The sequence below is a fragment of the Neovison vison genome, chromosome 1, assembly GCF_020171115.1.
Source record: "Neovison vison isolate M4711 chromosome 1, ASM_NN_V1, whole genome shotgun sequence".
NCBI classification, from domain to species: Eukaryota; Metazoa; Chordata; class Mammalia; order Carnivora; family Mustelidae; genus Neogale; species Neogale vison.
The window spans coordinates 257280615-257294416 of record NC_058091.1 but is presented as its reverse complement, the minus strand read 5'-3'; the positions used below and the strand labels follow the sequence as shown (position 1 = coordinate 257294416).

The window sequence follows — 13802 nt, the reverse complement described above, 5'->3', positions numbered from 1 at the left end:
AAAGTACAGGATTCCCAGTTAAATTTGACTTTGAAATACATTTTAAATATAAGTATGTACCTCACAATACTTAAGAAATACTCACAGTAAAGAAATTATTTGTTGTTTATTTAAAATTCAAATTTAACTGGGTGTCCTATATTTTATCTGGCAGCTATATATTTGGATAGCTTCCTATTTCAAAGGAAAATGTTGGTACAGACTATTTTTTTTCCTCCACTTTATCGAGGTATAATTGACATATAGCATTAAGTTTAAGGTGTACGGTGGATGATTTTATATGCATAACTATTATGAAATGTTTACCATAGCAAGGTTATCCTTGACTTCACATAATAAGCATTTTATTGTTGTTGTTTTTATGGTGAAAACATTAAAATCCCCTCTTTCATAGCAGCTTTCAAGTATACAGTAGAGTATTGTTAATAGCAGGCACCATTTTGGATCCTTGGAATTCATTCATCTTGTAACAGAAAATCTGTCCCCTTTCCCCAACATCTTCACGTTTCCCCACCCCCTAACCTCTGGCAACTGCCATTCTACTATCTGTTTCTAGAAGTTCAATGATTTTAGATTCCATGTATAAGTCTCTGTCTGACATATTTCACTTAACATAATGGCTTCAGGGTCCACCCCGTTTCACAAATGGCAGGATATCCTTCTTTCGTGTAATTTCTTAATTAGAAGTGAAAATACTTAAGTTACAGTGAGCAATGTGGATTTTTGTTAGTAACACCTTTCTATAGTTCAGAAGTGTGTTTCTTCTGGAGAAAAAGAAAATTATTTTTTCCAGTGGAACAGCAGCTGCTCGAAGAAGACAATGGGGCAAGGAGCCCACCTTTCACCTCAGATCACAGTGGCCAAAGTCACGTGCCTTCTCTCTTTCTTTCCATGATTGGCTATGGGGAGATTACCTTGATCTATCAGATTCTGGTCATGCTGCACATGTAATGATCTAAGAAGGCAACTGTGACCTCCTATTTATATGCAAGAGGGTTGTACAAAGCCATATTCAGATGGAAGTTGACACTCCAACGGGAGCCAGTCCCCAAGCAGAGCCCTGCACTTGTAATTGATGATGAGCAGGGAAACAGTGGGAATGGGAACTCCGAGAGCAAGGGCAAGAAATGAGATAATTTATTCAATTTGTTTTCCTGGAAACGAAGACTTTATGTCAAGAATTCGTAATAAAACTAACTGAGACACTCACACCCGACTCCATAAAACGCTTAATCACCTTGTTTTTCTGTAACAACTTTTCTCTTTATGGGAGAATTTGCCAGCTTTTTAATCTTCTTTATTTGATTAACATTAGAATCAGCAATTGCAACCTGGATGGAGTTCCAGTAAAGCGTTGCAAACTTATTAAGGAAGATGGATTTTTTTAAGGGGCTCATCTATAACAGTCTCAAGCTTTAAGTAGCAGAACAGGCTTTGAAAGTTTTATTTTCTCAGGAAAAGAAATAAGAATCTATAGTTACTTAGGGAGGAAAAACACTACAATAAGTAGTCATCATTACGTTAAGACATTTTTGTGAAGAAAAATGCATTATTACAATCTATCTTTTTCTGAGTCCACATCTCTTTTTTCTTCTTATACCACTTATTGTAAAGAAACACAAAATTGATTCTTCTTATTCTTCTTTTTGTAAAGGCTTCATGATGATATTTTCTAAATCACAGCATTTGAATCCACTCAGAAGAAGTAATCAGCATTTGGGATGGGTGGAAGGTTTTTGTATTCTATCCGAAGTCCCGTAAGCAGAATCCTAACCCACAGGTATCTGAGCTGAAGCAGGACCCACAAACACTTCCTGAATCTTGTGAATGGGGTCAGTGGGTTTGGGATGATGCGGCCCCACAGACGACTCATCCTACCAAGACCCAGCCAGCCCATCATCACTGGATTTTCAGGATTCTCAGTCCTAATGCTATCTCCACTCACCTATGTTTTTCACCCTGCTTCTCTTATACACCTTATCGTCTCCTGCTATAATCTATGTGGAGTTTCCGAACATGCATCTGGGTGCAGGTCTCAGACTAGTTTTCACTAGTCTGAATCAATACAAGGGGGTGAAGAAAAAAGACATGCAGTAAATGTTTTATGAAGCTGGTCTTACCTGAAATTACTCTAACCTTCCTTCTTTTTTCTTTCTTCCTTTCTTTTTGGATGTCAAATTATCTCTGCTTTTATAAAAACAGTGATGACAGTTATTTTTGCTTTGATAATGTCCTTAATTTCGAAAATAAATGTTCCTCACCCCATGTTGGTCCCTTGTATGCTTGGATGTGCGTTAGTACATGTGTTCAAGATCAGTGATCTGTGAAACACACACCATGGAGCCATGATGTCCTTGTTTACTGTTTCAGGAGATGGTGTCCTGGCTGGGAGACAGCTGAGTGCAGCGAATAGAACAGAAGGCTCTGGAGTTGCACAGACAGGATATGAATCTGGTTCTTGTGCCCCTGAGCAAGTGTTAAACTCTGGCCTCGAGCTTTGTTTTTTTTGTTTTGTTTTTTTTTTTCCAATTTATTTATTTTCAGAAAAACAGTATTCATTATTTTTCCACCACACCCAGTGCTCCATGCAATCCATGCCCTCTATGATACTCACCACCTGGTACCCCAACCTCCCACCCCCCGCCACTTCAAACCCCTCAGATTGTTTTTCAGAGTCCATAGTCTCTCATGGTTCACCTCCCCTTCCAATTTACCCAAAAGCACATACCCTCCCCAATGTCCATAACCCTACCCCCCTTCTCCCAACCCCCCTCCCCCCAGCAACCCACAGTTTGTTTCGTGAGATTAAGAGTCACTTATGGTTTGTCTCCCTTCCTATCCCATCTTGTTTCATGGATTCTTCTCCTACCCACTTAAGCCTCCATGTTGCATCACCACTTCCTCATATCAGGGAGATCATATGATAGTTTCGAGTCACCCTAGTTTACACAACTAGGGTGATAACAGCCACCTCAAAGAGTTGTCAGAAGATGAAAGCTTTTAACATAATTCCTAATAGGTGAATGCCAAAAGAATATTTGTTGCCTGACCTTCTGTGTCTCCTTTACTCAAAGAATTAGATGAGAAATGCTCAGCGCATGTATCAGAAATCAGAAAATGCAAGACTCTGATAGCAGGAAGTGTACACTGTCTAAATGAGTAAAGGAAGCCTTGGCAGAGAAACTGGGATGAAACTGTAGATTTTGGTAGGGTTCATTCAAGAAGACTCTTTCCAGGATTGAGGTGAGTTTTGAAAGGTACCTATAGCATGTCGAGAAGGAAGGAGTTTTAGAATGGGACGGTGTATTGGACAGCACCTAAATCTAGTTTGAAGAAAGTGTGGGACTTATCCCACCAAGGATACGAGAGGTGGTTTCACATGGTACAGAGGCATTAGCGCGTAATTATAAGTGAGAGTTATTCCCCTTCCAACTCTTTCAATTCTTCTGATTACCTCAAAAAGAAAGTCTGAGTTTGGGCTACACTATCTTTAACACTGTGTTAACACTTAATAACCCATTTTAACAAAGGAGACCCAGCTACAGGAACACCGCCATCAGGAGGCAAGAAATGTTTAGATGATTACAAACGTCTTATTCCCATTGTCTTTATTTTTCCTATCCGCTTCTGTTTACATTGGTGATACAAAAAAACTTTAAAAGTAGATTTAAATTTTAAAGGGAAGTAAATTTAAAGTACTAAGGGAATAAAACAGGTGGCACACAGTTCAGGGCAAATAGTCCTAACAGTAGCCTTACAGTGAGTGGAATTTAGGAAACACTGGTCTAGCCTATCCCTCTCATAAGGAAACACATGAGGAAACCAAGGAAGGGAGAAAGGCCGATCCTGTGTTCCGAGATTACATCAGTAGTTCTCCTTAGGACTGAAGTTACTTCTCCTGCTCCCTTCGTCATCTACCTCTGTATGGGACAACAGACTCCACAGAGTCACCCTGCCAAAAAATGACTGCACTTAAACAGGAGATTATGTGCTCTGGGTTGTCAGGAAATGACAGAGGCTGCTGGATATTACAGGGAAGATTTAGAAAAGGCAAAGACTTACTTAGCAAGTCAGAGGGAACGTGTCTGAGTCAGCCCCAGAGGCTGCCTTACCAGAGATTCCTTTCGGAATCTAGTGAAGATGGCTTGGATCCCAGCTTCCCCACTGGCAAGAAACCAGTGTGTATCTCTCCAGTATACACTCCAGTATCGTCTGTACTCTTCACGCATCTATAAAAATTTATAGGAATGGTAATAGCTAACATTTATGGAGCCCATCCTCTGCCAACTCCCTTTGATGCATTATCTCACTTAAACTTCAAAAGAACACCAGCAGGCAGTTATTATTATCTTCACATGATAGATGAGGACGCTCGAACTCTAAATGATTAAACTGTTTACCAGCACCTCTCTAGCTAAACAAATGCTGGAGTACGATTCACACAGGAGCAGTTTCAGTCTAGGCAGAGTCTGACCTTAATCACACTCCTGTACTGTGAAAATTAAATGCAGATAAGGGCTGGGAAGCGCCTAGTGCAGTGCCTGCCACACAGAAAGCAAAAATGTCAGCGCCTTCTTCAGTCTCCCTCTCAGGCTGCAGGTCCGCAGGAATCCCTGCCAGTTTGGTGCCCAGCGCCTTCTCCGCGGGGGCTTCGCCTCGGACTACAACTCCCAGGATGCAGGAGGCAGAGAAGCTGGCCAATCAGGATGCACAGTCTTGCTTTTCACAGTCGGCTCCGCCTCACTTGCGTCAGAGCAGTAGTGACCTTTGGGCCACGTGGGTCTTCACAGGGTTGGTTTGTGGACCAGCCAAAGGTACTGGCTTTTAAATAATCCTGATCCGGTTTGGGGGCAAGGCAAAGCTGTGGAAATTTCCAGGTTGCCTCAGGCTCCATCGTCAGCTTCCAAATGGGCGGGTCCCCAACGGCCGGGGGCTCCTCACGGGCATCCGTGGGTTCCACAAGGGGCTGGTGGTGGTCCCAAGGCCAGGGTCATGCAGAATGCGTTTTGTATGGCCCTCATCCGGTCTGGGAGCCGAGGGCAGTGGAAACTTTGAGGCTATCTTCAGTCATCAAGGGGTGGTTGGGCCGGCCAGCGGCACCCCGGGGCTCCTCACTGGGGTGGACTGGGCTGAGAAGGAAGGGGTGGCCTTTAGAACAGAAGCTGCGGGGATGATCCTCGCTCCTCAGGATGAGGACCTGAGCTGTGCCTCTCGGCCTCCCGACTGGAGGTCAGTGCCGCGGTTGCATCACTGCCTTCAGTATCTTGCCTCTGGTTCCACTATTCCTTCCATCCCCAGAGCCTTCTCACCACTTCTCACCTGTGGGGAATGCCCTTTGACTGGCCTCTCCCTTTTCTCTGAGCGATGGCCTAACCCAGATCTCCACGGAAGGCTTGACGCACCTCTGACCGCTCTCCAGTCCAGTGGGGTCCAGCCTCAGCTCTGCCTTCCGACAACCCTCTACCCGCATTCCCCCCCACCCCCACCGCCATCCCCCATCCAAGGGCACACTCAAGGGCGCCGGATAACTAGATCTGCGGTGGGAGGGTCAACTTTCTTGGGTATTTCTCTATCCACGTAGTTTCTACTTCCCTCTTGTTTTTTGTTTTTGTTTTTTTCATTTTTTTTTAAAACAACCATTCCTCATTTTTAAAGTTCTTTAATTACACTTTCTCCACCCTCTTTTTTAGCAGCTTTTCTCCCCCCACCCAAAACCCCAACACCCACCCCAAACACAAATCTTTTGATTTGCTATATCCAACCAAGGAAGATAGCTACCATTCCCTTTTTGGCTTCTAGGGTATTGTAGGTGGATGCAATATATATTTTATTCACTGGAAAATGAAATTTTTATACCTTTTTAGTGACTCTAAAGTGAGTGAAGTAGGATAAATTCCTCGACTCAGGAGAAAGCAGAGGCAAGAAATTGACTTAACGGTTAGTTTATTTTCATTATTTTGGACAAGCAGCCTGACCCATAGCTAACTTTCACACTGCCAGAGAGCTGTGTGTGCTAATTGTGGTTTATTTTGTCAAATCATTTGGAGAGATTTGAATGGCTAAGATTAGTTTCTAGTGAACCACCTGTTTATGTATTTGTACCTGACAAAATTGGTTAAAAAAAAATGTAGTATACATATAACATGGTAACCTGTTGATTTATACATTTTAGTTAACCAGAATTTTTAAGAAAGTGTATTGCCCTAATTCCTAAAGCTAAAATAAAAGTGGCCCTTTTGCCATCTTCTTAGTTTATGAATTATAATTGAATCTCACTTTGAGTTTTACTATGTACTTAGAGTTTTTCTGTGGACCCTGTTATTCAAGAATAAATTAGAAGAATACACTGTCTTACATAAACAAAATTAGAGAAAGTTTTGTATGACTACTCAGTTATAAAGTAGTCTATAAGTGCTGAGGCTTTCTAAAAAAAAGGCACCTCTGCATTTCCATTGTAAGGGCCCCATCTTGTTATCTGGTTTCATTAAAGAAGAATTCTAGTTGGAGCTGTCTTCACTTGGAAAATGAAAAAGTTGATGTCTTACTATGCCAGAATTCTAACCATTATATTGACTATTATTTCACAATTATTTCAGTTCTGAAATAATAGATTTTCCTTTTAGAACTAGGGAAGACAAGTATTTTCAAAGTGCACATAAATGCTTCTGATTTATACGTTTTGTTTCTCTTTTAAAATCAGATGTTTAAGAATAATGTTACTGACCATAAGCTAAATGTGGAAGCCATAATTAAAAACATTAACACAATTTCTTTGGAGTTGAAGAAGATGAAAGGTAAGTATGGAATCACTGAATTAAAATGTTTGCATGCCATAGTTATAAAACAAACAACAGAGCCAAATTTTGCTTCTACTGGGATATAACTGAATTTGCCAACTAATTAGAATTTCTCTATTTCTTAAGAATTGTTGACACTGTAGTATGAACTAGATCTCTAAAGATGAATTAGGTTTGAGAATTTTCCTGGGAGTTAACAGACTTGAATTCCTATCCCTGACACTAACAAGCTTGTCTAACTAAGCTCTTTAAATATACTTGCCTTCCTTTTCTTCAATAAATGCAGATGATGTCACATTCTGCAAAATTCAGTGTCTCTATCTGTTAATCTTTACCAAGCCCCTAAGGTTCCTTCCAAATTAAAAGTTAGTTTGATTCTATGAGTTAAGGGTTCGTCATTTTAAAGAGATTCATAGAGTAGAATTAGACCTTAAAGTTCATGATGTTTAGACATTCACCTCACAGATATTCTATTATTTTATCCCAAACATGTAAAATTCCATGACTGAGTATTTCTAGGGACAGTTTATCCCTGACCAAATATTTCCTCTGTTGGAGAACTCACTATCTCACCAGGCAGCCTCTTCCTTTTTAGATGGTTCCTCCTTATGGACTAGCTGAAATCTATTCCCGTCTTCTTTCACACTGGTCCTATTTCTAAACTGAAACTACACTGAGTATGTAGTTATTCTTCTTATGACAGCTCTTGGATATTTGAGGATAGCTTCTCTGTCAGTTATAAGGAATTCAGCTATAAAAGTAACAAAATATCGACTTAATGTGGCTTATACAATAAGGAAATAAGAGATCAAAAGTAGGGCAGACCCAGAATTAATTCAGAGTTTTAAAGGCTTCTGACCATACAGGTTCTTTACATTTTTCTGCTCTGTTCTGTTCGCTGTTTATCCATCATAGTCATTACCTGCCGGTGTGGCCATCTACAGACACTGTATCTGCCTATGTCTCTATAAAAGCCTTTCCCCACGTCCCTCCAGCACATTTTCCCTTCCCTTTCATGACCACATTGCATCAAATGCATATGCCTACACCAGCTGCTGTTAAGGGGAATGGGACTGCCAAGACCAGTCTGGGCCAGTCAGGACTTACTGGGGAGCTGGGGAACGGATCATCTCTGACAGAATCAAGTTTTGCCCCAAGAAGAAGAGGGGAGTGCTTGTTAGTTAGGCACCAAATAGTGAGTGCCATATTTCCCAGACTTTGATATGCTAACCCTGCTGTCTCCAGAGGTGTTAGTAAGTGGTGTGCAGTAAGAACAGAGTCCACCTTATTACGGTCAAATAAATTTGGGAAGTGCTTTATGCTGTGTATTTCTCTCAAAAATTCACAATACATATTGAGAAAGGCTCCGAGGAATCTGTTGTAAAGAAATCTGATTATCCCTGCTTAATTCATCATCTCTCAAAGCCAAACTCAATGATACAGCAAGGATTTTCTTTCTAAAATGTGACTCTCCTAAAAACTCTCATTAGTTCACTATTGCCCCAGAATAAAGTCCAACACGCCTCCTAGAATGGCCTGTAAGACCTCTCGAGATCAGGCCCCAGGCTGTCTCTCCAGTATCTTATCATTCTTTTCTCCCTGCACATTCTGTGCTTCAGCCATACCGAACCACTTGCAAATCTATGTATTTGCTCTTTATCCGCATCTGTACCTTAACACAGGCATCTTCTGAAATGCCCACTACTGCACCCCCACCTCCACCCGGCCAGGTTAACTGCTACTTATTAGTCAATTACTTACACTGGCAAAAATCTTTTGAACAAGCATGTTATCTCTTCTACCTTTTCCTATCATCTGTCACACTGTGTTGTAATTACATGTTGACTTTTCTTTTCCTATCCCTGCTCAACTGTAAGCCTCTAAAGGGTCTTCCTAGCACTTAACTTAGTACCTTGATATAATAACTTCTTGTAAGTGTTTACTAAATGAATAATTGGAGTCTCATTGCTTGTCTTCATTTAAAACAGAAAAGCTTTAGGTTTATCTGAAACTTAATATGTAACTGTTCTAATTTGGGGATTATTCTTTCATGAAGTAAAATAGAACCAGTAAATGTGATGAATGTGTTCTTCAGAAGCTGTGGGGGAAGTCAGGTAGTTAAGCTATAGGGGCTCACAGAGCTAGAATCAGAGGGCAGACTTCTGGTAAACTTAGAAGCTTAAACGAACAACACTCCTTTTAGCCACACTTCCTTCTCTCAATAATAATGTCAATAGCTGACACATAGCATTTACCATAATCCAGATGTTCTCCCAAGAGCACTGTACAAATGCACCCAGTTGTCCTCACAACTTTATGAGGTAGAAAATACTACCATTGGCATTTAAGATAGTGAAACAGACATAGACAGGTTAGCTAACTCTTCCAAGGTCATAGAACCTGAGGTTTGAATTTAAAGGGATTTTAAAGAGACAAAAATGCACAAGATAAAGAGCTCTCAAAAACAGTTCATAGTGAAATGGAAAGCAAATGAAAGCAAACAGAAAAGTCTGAACCCTAACATACAAAAATCTGAACCATGAGCTGGCTAGGTAGAGGCAATATATGGTGGCGCCATAATCCTCTGGAAGTGGGGGTAAAGGTGGGGCTAAGAACAGGAAGGCTAGGTAAATGTTTAAGAAGTTGTTGAATAAATAAATAAATATAAATATTAAAAAGGGGCACCTGGGTCACTCACTCAGTTAAACATCTGATTCTTGATTTCAGCTCAGGTCATGATTTCGATTGTGAGATGGAGCCCTGCATCGGGCTCCATGCAGGCATGCAGCCTGCTTGAGACTCTCTCTCTCTCTCTCTCCCCTTCTCCCTCTCTGCCACCCCAACCTCTCTCTTTCTAAAAGAAGAACAAGAACAAGAAGTAGTTGTAGACCCCCAAGTTCTCTTCCCCTCTCTGAACGAAGCAATCCTTCCTTTTCTATGACAGAAGAGTTGAATTTTATTCCCTGAGAGGATCTCTGGCCTGGAGCCATTAGGCTTAAGTTGAGGCAAAGAGTACTGTACTGAAAACAAAGATATTAAGACAGAGTTTACATACTGGATTATAAGGCTCCCAGTTTTCTTTTCCCACTTGGCCACAAAACATTGCTAACCAGATTTACACCCTCAAGATTTTTCTTTCAGGAATCTGACTAGCCTAAGGGAAAAATTCTGAAGATGCTGAGAGCAGAGGTTGCCCCCAATAGAATACCCAGCCAGCTTGCCCCCCAATACAGGCTACCATAGGCACAGAGTTTCCAGTTGTCTTTAGTGCTGTGGTCTTAAATATGAGCAGATATAGCTCTGGTGCAGTAGATATTTGATGAAAGCATCTACTTTGAAAAGCAGAGACAAAGTCAATACATGGATTCCCTCAATGAAAAAGAAACAGAAATCATGAAGTGAGATTAAAACTCCCAAGAAACTATCAATAGCTGAAGAGACCCAAGAGAAAATGCTATGTTCATGGAATAGGAACATGAGCCTATAAAAAAAGTTTAGAGGGATGCCTGGCTGACTTAGTCCATTAAGCCACTGCCTTTGGCTCAGGTCATGACCCTGGAGTTCCAGAATCGAGTCCCACATCGGGGGTCCCAGCTCAGGGAGTCTGCTTCTCCCTCTGACCCTCCTCCATCTCATGCTCTCTCACACACACTCTCTCTCTCAAATAAATAAATAAAATCTTAAAAAAAAAAAAAAAGGATTCTTGGAAATTAAGTGGGAAAATAGAAATAACCTCTGTGGAAGGGTTTAAAGATAAAAAGAAGACAATCCCATAGAGGGCAAAAAAAAATAGAGGTGAAAAGTTTTAGGGAGAAAAAATTACAAGATCAGTGAAGGAAGTTCAACATTCAGTAACTAGGAGTGTTACAAAGAAAGAACACAGACAATACATGGGGAGGGAATTCATTAAAGAACTAATCTGAGAAAATTTTAAAGAGCTGAAGGAGAAGAGTTTCTATAATGTAAGAGCCCAACACAGCGGTTGAAAGTAGACCCCCAAGGTACAATACTGTGAAATTTTGTTCTGGAAGAACAGAAAGTCCTTAAAGTTTCTAAAGAGAAATAACAATTAAGAACTAGAGTCAGGAGGGTGCCTGAGTGGCTCAGTGGGTTAAACTTCTACCTTTGGCTCAGGTCATGATCTCAGGGTCCTGGGATCGAGCCCCACATCTGGCTCTCTGCTCGGCAGGGAGCCTGCTTCCCTTTTCTCTCTGCCTACTTGTGATTTCTCTGTCAAATAAATAAATAAAATCTTAAAAAAAAAAACTAGAATCACGAGAATTCTCACAGCTACACTAGAAGCCAGAAGAAAGTGCAGCAAGTCCTCAGAACTCTGAAGAAATGTGATTTCTAACCTATATTTGTACAGTCAGTCAATCTATTCAGCATTAGTATAGAGAGAGAAATTTTCAGATACAAAACTTTTCCTCCTTCAGAAAGTTACTGATTCCTGAGGTCATATTCCACCAAACAAGGTAGCAGACCAAAAGAGAAAGAAATGAGGTTTTAGAAAAAGGATACTCCACACAAGGGAGGGGGGGAAAGGAGTCCATAGGATAATGGGGAAAGGAGTTCTCAGATGCGTGCTGTACTGCAGTCCTAGAGAACCCCGGTCCAGAATAGAGTAGATCAGAAGGCTCTAGGAGAGGAGAGACTTTCAACAAGGCAGAGAGCTAAGGCATCTGATTATATACCAAAAGGAGATCTGCCCAACTAGGGAAGATTTGGGATATATTTATGATAAATAGTGAAATTTCATTATAAATAGATAAATACATAAATTTCATTAAATAGTGAAAATAAGAAGATTATTAACTGATTGGGTGGTACCATGTAGGAAAGGAAAGGCTCAGCTGTGGAAAATATTTATATAATCAAAAAATGTTAACCTTTAAATATTGAGCTAACAAAAATTGTATTCTTAAGTACACTGGGGCCCTGGGGGGTGAGTGAAAAGAGCTCTATCATAGTCTTCTATAGTCAGAAGCAGATAGATAATTCCTGTGGTTAAAAAAATAAATATTTCATTTAGAGATATGGAGGTAAATACCAACCTGCCCCCCAAACAAAACCAAAAGACACCAAACACAGACACATACAAAACAACAAAAGCAACAAAAACAATATAAGCGGGAAAAAAAATTAAAAGTGGTTGCCTCTTGGAGATAGGAACTGCTAAATTTTGTAACATGCTATTTGATTCTCTATACATAACATATGACACAAAAATAATAAGTTGACAAAAAGCATAAATCACATTTCTATAAATCAAGTTGCAGTTTAGTAAGACAGTGCACAAGTAGAGACTTCTAGTTAATTTTTATGTCATGCTTATTTTATAGTACAAATGGGCATTTTAAGTCAAAATGGGCACACTTAATTGTGGTCTCAATCACTTCAGAGAATACTAAGAAAGAGCTACAGAAAGTAATAATAGGGATACCTGGCTGGCTCATTTGGTGGCACGTACTGCTCTTGAATTCAGGGTTGTGGGCTCGAGCCCACATCGGATGTAGAGATTACATAAAAATAAAGCTTTTTCCTCAAAGACTGTATTTATTTTAGAGAGAGTTAGAATGTGAGTGTGGCGAGGGGAAGAGGAGGTGAGAATCTTAAGCAGACTCTGAGCTGAACATAGAGCCTGACCCAGGGCTCCATCTCAGGATCCTGAGATCTTGACCTGAGCTGAAATCAGGAAGACACTCAATGAAGAGCCACCCAGGGAACCCCCCAAAATAAAATCTTTCAAAAAAAAAAAAAAAAAAAAGAATAATGATTGTCTATGACATACGTGCTCCAAGATGGTATCTTCTATTATTTTGTTTTACACAGAGCTCTCCCAGTTGCTGCTTTGTGACCTTACTCTACATTTTAGTCATCCTGTGAAGACAGATGACTTACAGGAACCAGAAGAGAAAATCCCCCTCTTTGAAGAGTCTAAAATATCAGATGTTTCCTTTGCTTCTAAGAGCTTTTCTATCTGATTTCTTTTGGTTTGTTGTGAATTTGTAACTGTATTTATTGTGGAATTACCATGTGTCTGGGAGAACTGAGTCTACTAAGATATTTAATATTATAAAAAAACAAAATAAAAATATGAGTTGTAAATAATCATTTAATATTCTTGAAAGCTGTCTTACTGTTTTAATGTTTCAAAGAATGGCTAATTCATTTCACTAGTGGCAAGAATAGTATATAGGAAATTGGCCATCGGGCGTTGCTTATCCTTTACTTTTCTTGAATTTTGGCTCAGATGAAAAGAGAGTTAACCAAATTGGAAGTGGTTGGTATAAATTTGTATTAATCCAATCTCTCCTGGTAACAAGTGCCAAAAACAACTCAAGCTAGCTTAAGGGTTTATTGGTTCATGTGACTTGGAAGTAGTTAAAATAGATGTCAGGGACCCTACTAATTTATAATGTCTCTAACCTGGTTCTATTTCTGTGTCGTCTTTATCCTCTTTTGTTACAGACTGCTGTCCCACATATGGCAGGTAGAAGAGGGTAGAGACGTGGCAGCTGACATGATTCACTACCAAATAGTTGCTTTAAAATCTATGACCTCCTTCATTTTAGAGATTTTCAGCATAAAGAACAGTATATCCAAAAGCAAGACACAACGTCAGCTCACAGTGTCTGCAACCCTCACCACCCAGCTCAGTGTTTAACACAGAACAGGCACTGAATAAATGCTTGTTGAAATCCTTTTGAATAAACATGTAAAGGATTGGAAATTTTTCAGCTTTAGAACTCCCTAGCTCTGGACCCTAAATTGAGAACTTCCGGTTTGTAAGGATAAAGCATGATGAAATGTTATCATCATCACTGGTTAAATGTGTGCACATGTTATCTTAGCAAATGATCAGTTTTTTTTTGTTTTTTAAGATTTTATGTATTTATTTGACAGAGAGAAATCACAAGTAGATGGAGAGGCAGGCAGAGAGAGAGAGAGGAGGAAGCAGGCTCCCTGTTGAGCAGAGAGCCCGATGCGGGACTTGATCCCAGG

General features: G+C 40.1%; 1 protein-coding gene across 2 annotated transcripts; it reads left to right on the top strand.

Moving 5' to 3' along the window:
* Positions 1 to 4650: 4650 nt before the first annotated feature.
* Positions 4651 to 13253, top strand: C1H5orf58 (chromosome 1 C5orf58 homolog). 2 transcript variants are annotated; one of them, XM_044240964.1, is made up of 3 exons: positions 4651 to 4814; positions 6701 to 6794; positions 12630 to 13253. In XM_044240964.1, exons 1-3 carry the CDS (start codon positions 4707 to 4709, stop codon positions 12779 to 12781), a joined length of 354 nt encoding a protein of 117 aa, XP_044096899.1. In that variant the 5' UTR covers positions 4651 to 4706; the 3' UTR covers positions 12782 to 13253. The 2 variants fall into 2 exon arrangements, with proteins under 2 accessions (XP_044096899.1, XP_044096892.1); XM_044240957.1 differs by lacking the exon at positions 4651 to 4814 and adding an exon at positions 5331 to 5937.
* Positions 13254 to 13802: the final 549 nt, after the last annotated feature.

Bases quoted from the DNA above. Each gene is read 5' to 3' on its own strand.
- C1H5orf58 (XM_044240964.1), top strand. From the start codon at position 4,707: ATGCACAGTCTTGCTTTTCACAGTCGGCTCCGCCTCACTTGCGTCAGA. The intron at 4,815-6,700 runs GTACTGGCTTTT...TTTTAAAATCAG, and splicing joins GGTTTGTGGACCAGCCAAAG to ATGTTTAAGAATAATGTTAC. The intron at 6,795-12,629 runs GTAAGTATGGAA...TGTTTTACACAG, and splicing joins GGAGTTGAAGAAGATGAAAG to AGCTCTCCCAGTTGCTGCTT.